At 32.5% G+C, this 1,484-nt stretch overlaps 1 protein-coding gene across 1 annotated transcript; it reads right to left on the reverse strand.

Moving 5' to 3' along the window:
* Positions 1-508: 508 nt before the first annotated feature.
* On the reverse strand, positions 509-967 carry LOC140431637 (uncharacterized). The gene has a single exon (XM_072519527.1). The coding sequence runs from the start codon at positions 965-967 to the stop codon at positions 509-511; it is 459 nt and encodes a 152-aa protein (XP_072375628.1).
* Between the last annotated feature and the right edge of the window lie 517 nt (positions 968-1,484).

Consider the following 1,484-nt stretch of genomic DNA (forward strand, 5'->3'; position numbering starts at 1 on the left):
GTACAATTCTTCAAGTTTCTCATAGAATTCATTCTTTTCTTCTTCAGGGGCATTCTCAGTAGGGGCATATATGTTGACAAATGTTAAATTTGCTTGTTTATTTTTCATTCTAATATATGATATTCTTCCATCAACCGCTTTAAAGTTAATAATCTTGTCTCTTACGCTATTACTAACTAGAAAGGCAGTTCCATTGCGCCCCTGTTTGCTTTCTCCTGCGTAGTACATTGTGTAATTTCTTCTAGCAATCATCCCTTCTCCTGCCCACCTTATTTCTTGTAGCGCTAGTATTCCCATCTTGTATTTTATCATTTCTTTTGCCAACTCTTCCATTTTGCCTGGTCTTAGAAGTGTTTTGATATTCCACGTTCCTATTCTTATTTTTCTATTTTTGTTTTTTGCTTTATTTTGTTTTGTTTTGTTTTTGGGTCTTTTCTTACAAAACAGTTTCATGTCCGTATTCATTGCCAACTCGTTATACTGTCGCCGTCTTTTGTTATATTTTTTGTTAGTTTTTTGACGCCATTTTCATCAATTTTCCTCTTGGATCTATATTATCAGATATGGGAGATCTGTCGTTTATTGTCCTAGCGTTACCCTTCTTCTCTTCAGGTTTCTTCCAATAATTTACATCTATGCCTTCTAGTTGCTCCAGTGAGAACGGTTCACCATTTATCCATAATTTGTTGTATTTTAATGCGGCTGTGTGTCCTTCCTGGCGTACCATTTTCATGAGCTGAAGAAGATGCTTCCTTTCTTGTAGTATTTTCTTCGGGAAGTCCTCATTGATATATATTTTAGTTCCTCTTAGGTTTTTAGCAGCCTTCAGAATTTCCATTCTCGTAACTTCCTTTTTCATTTCTAATATGATGGGTCTGGGTACATTTTGGGGATCACCTTGTCTGCCTATTCTTCTCATCTCTACCAGTTCTTCATCTAGGTTTGTTTGTACGCCGATTTTTTTCATTATCCCCTTTATCTTATTAAAATGAGGTAATGTGCTTAAAATATAACAAAAATTACAGAAAAATGATGAATCTGAAAAAAAAAATCAGAGTTTTTTTGGGCATGAAAATGGATGTTGTCAAAGTAACTATAAACAACTGGGAGAGAGTGTCTGCTGTAAAGGTCAAAAATAAGTACTTAGAAAATGGTCGTCGCATAGGTGTAATACCTGAAACGTTAAGGATTGATTTAAATTATTCTAGCGACGGCGATATTGGATCTTATTGCGAAAGTGAATAATATAATAAAGCATTAGGATAAGGTGTACTCACAAATGTTTTCTTTTATCTAGTATTCATAAGCTGTTTAAGTAATAATACTATAAATAATAACGGTTTTAAAGTTTAAACAGTTCTTAACAACGAGTAGTGAGTAATTGTTTCAAATCTACAAAATAATCTAATATTACTTTTTAATCAATTGTCTATGTTTTGTACATAAATTTTCAATAATTTTACCTATTATAAATTATAAGTATT

Source organism: Diabrotica undecimpunctata, unplaced genomic scaffold (assembly GCF_040954645.1).
Source record: "Diabrotica undecimpunctata isolate CICGRU unplaced genomic scaffold, icDiaUnde3 ctg00001553.1, whole genome shotgun sequence".
Lineage (NCBI taxonomy): Eukaryota > Metazoa > Arthropoda > Insecta > Coleoptera > Chrysomelidae > Diabrotica > Diabrotica undecimpunctata.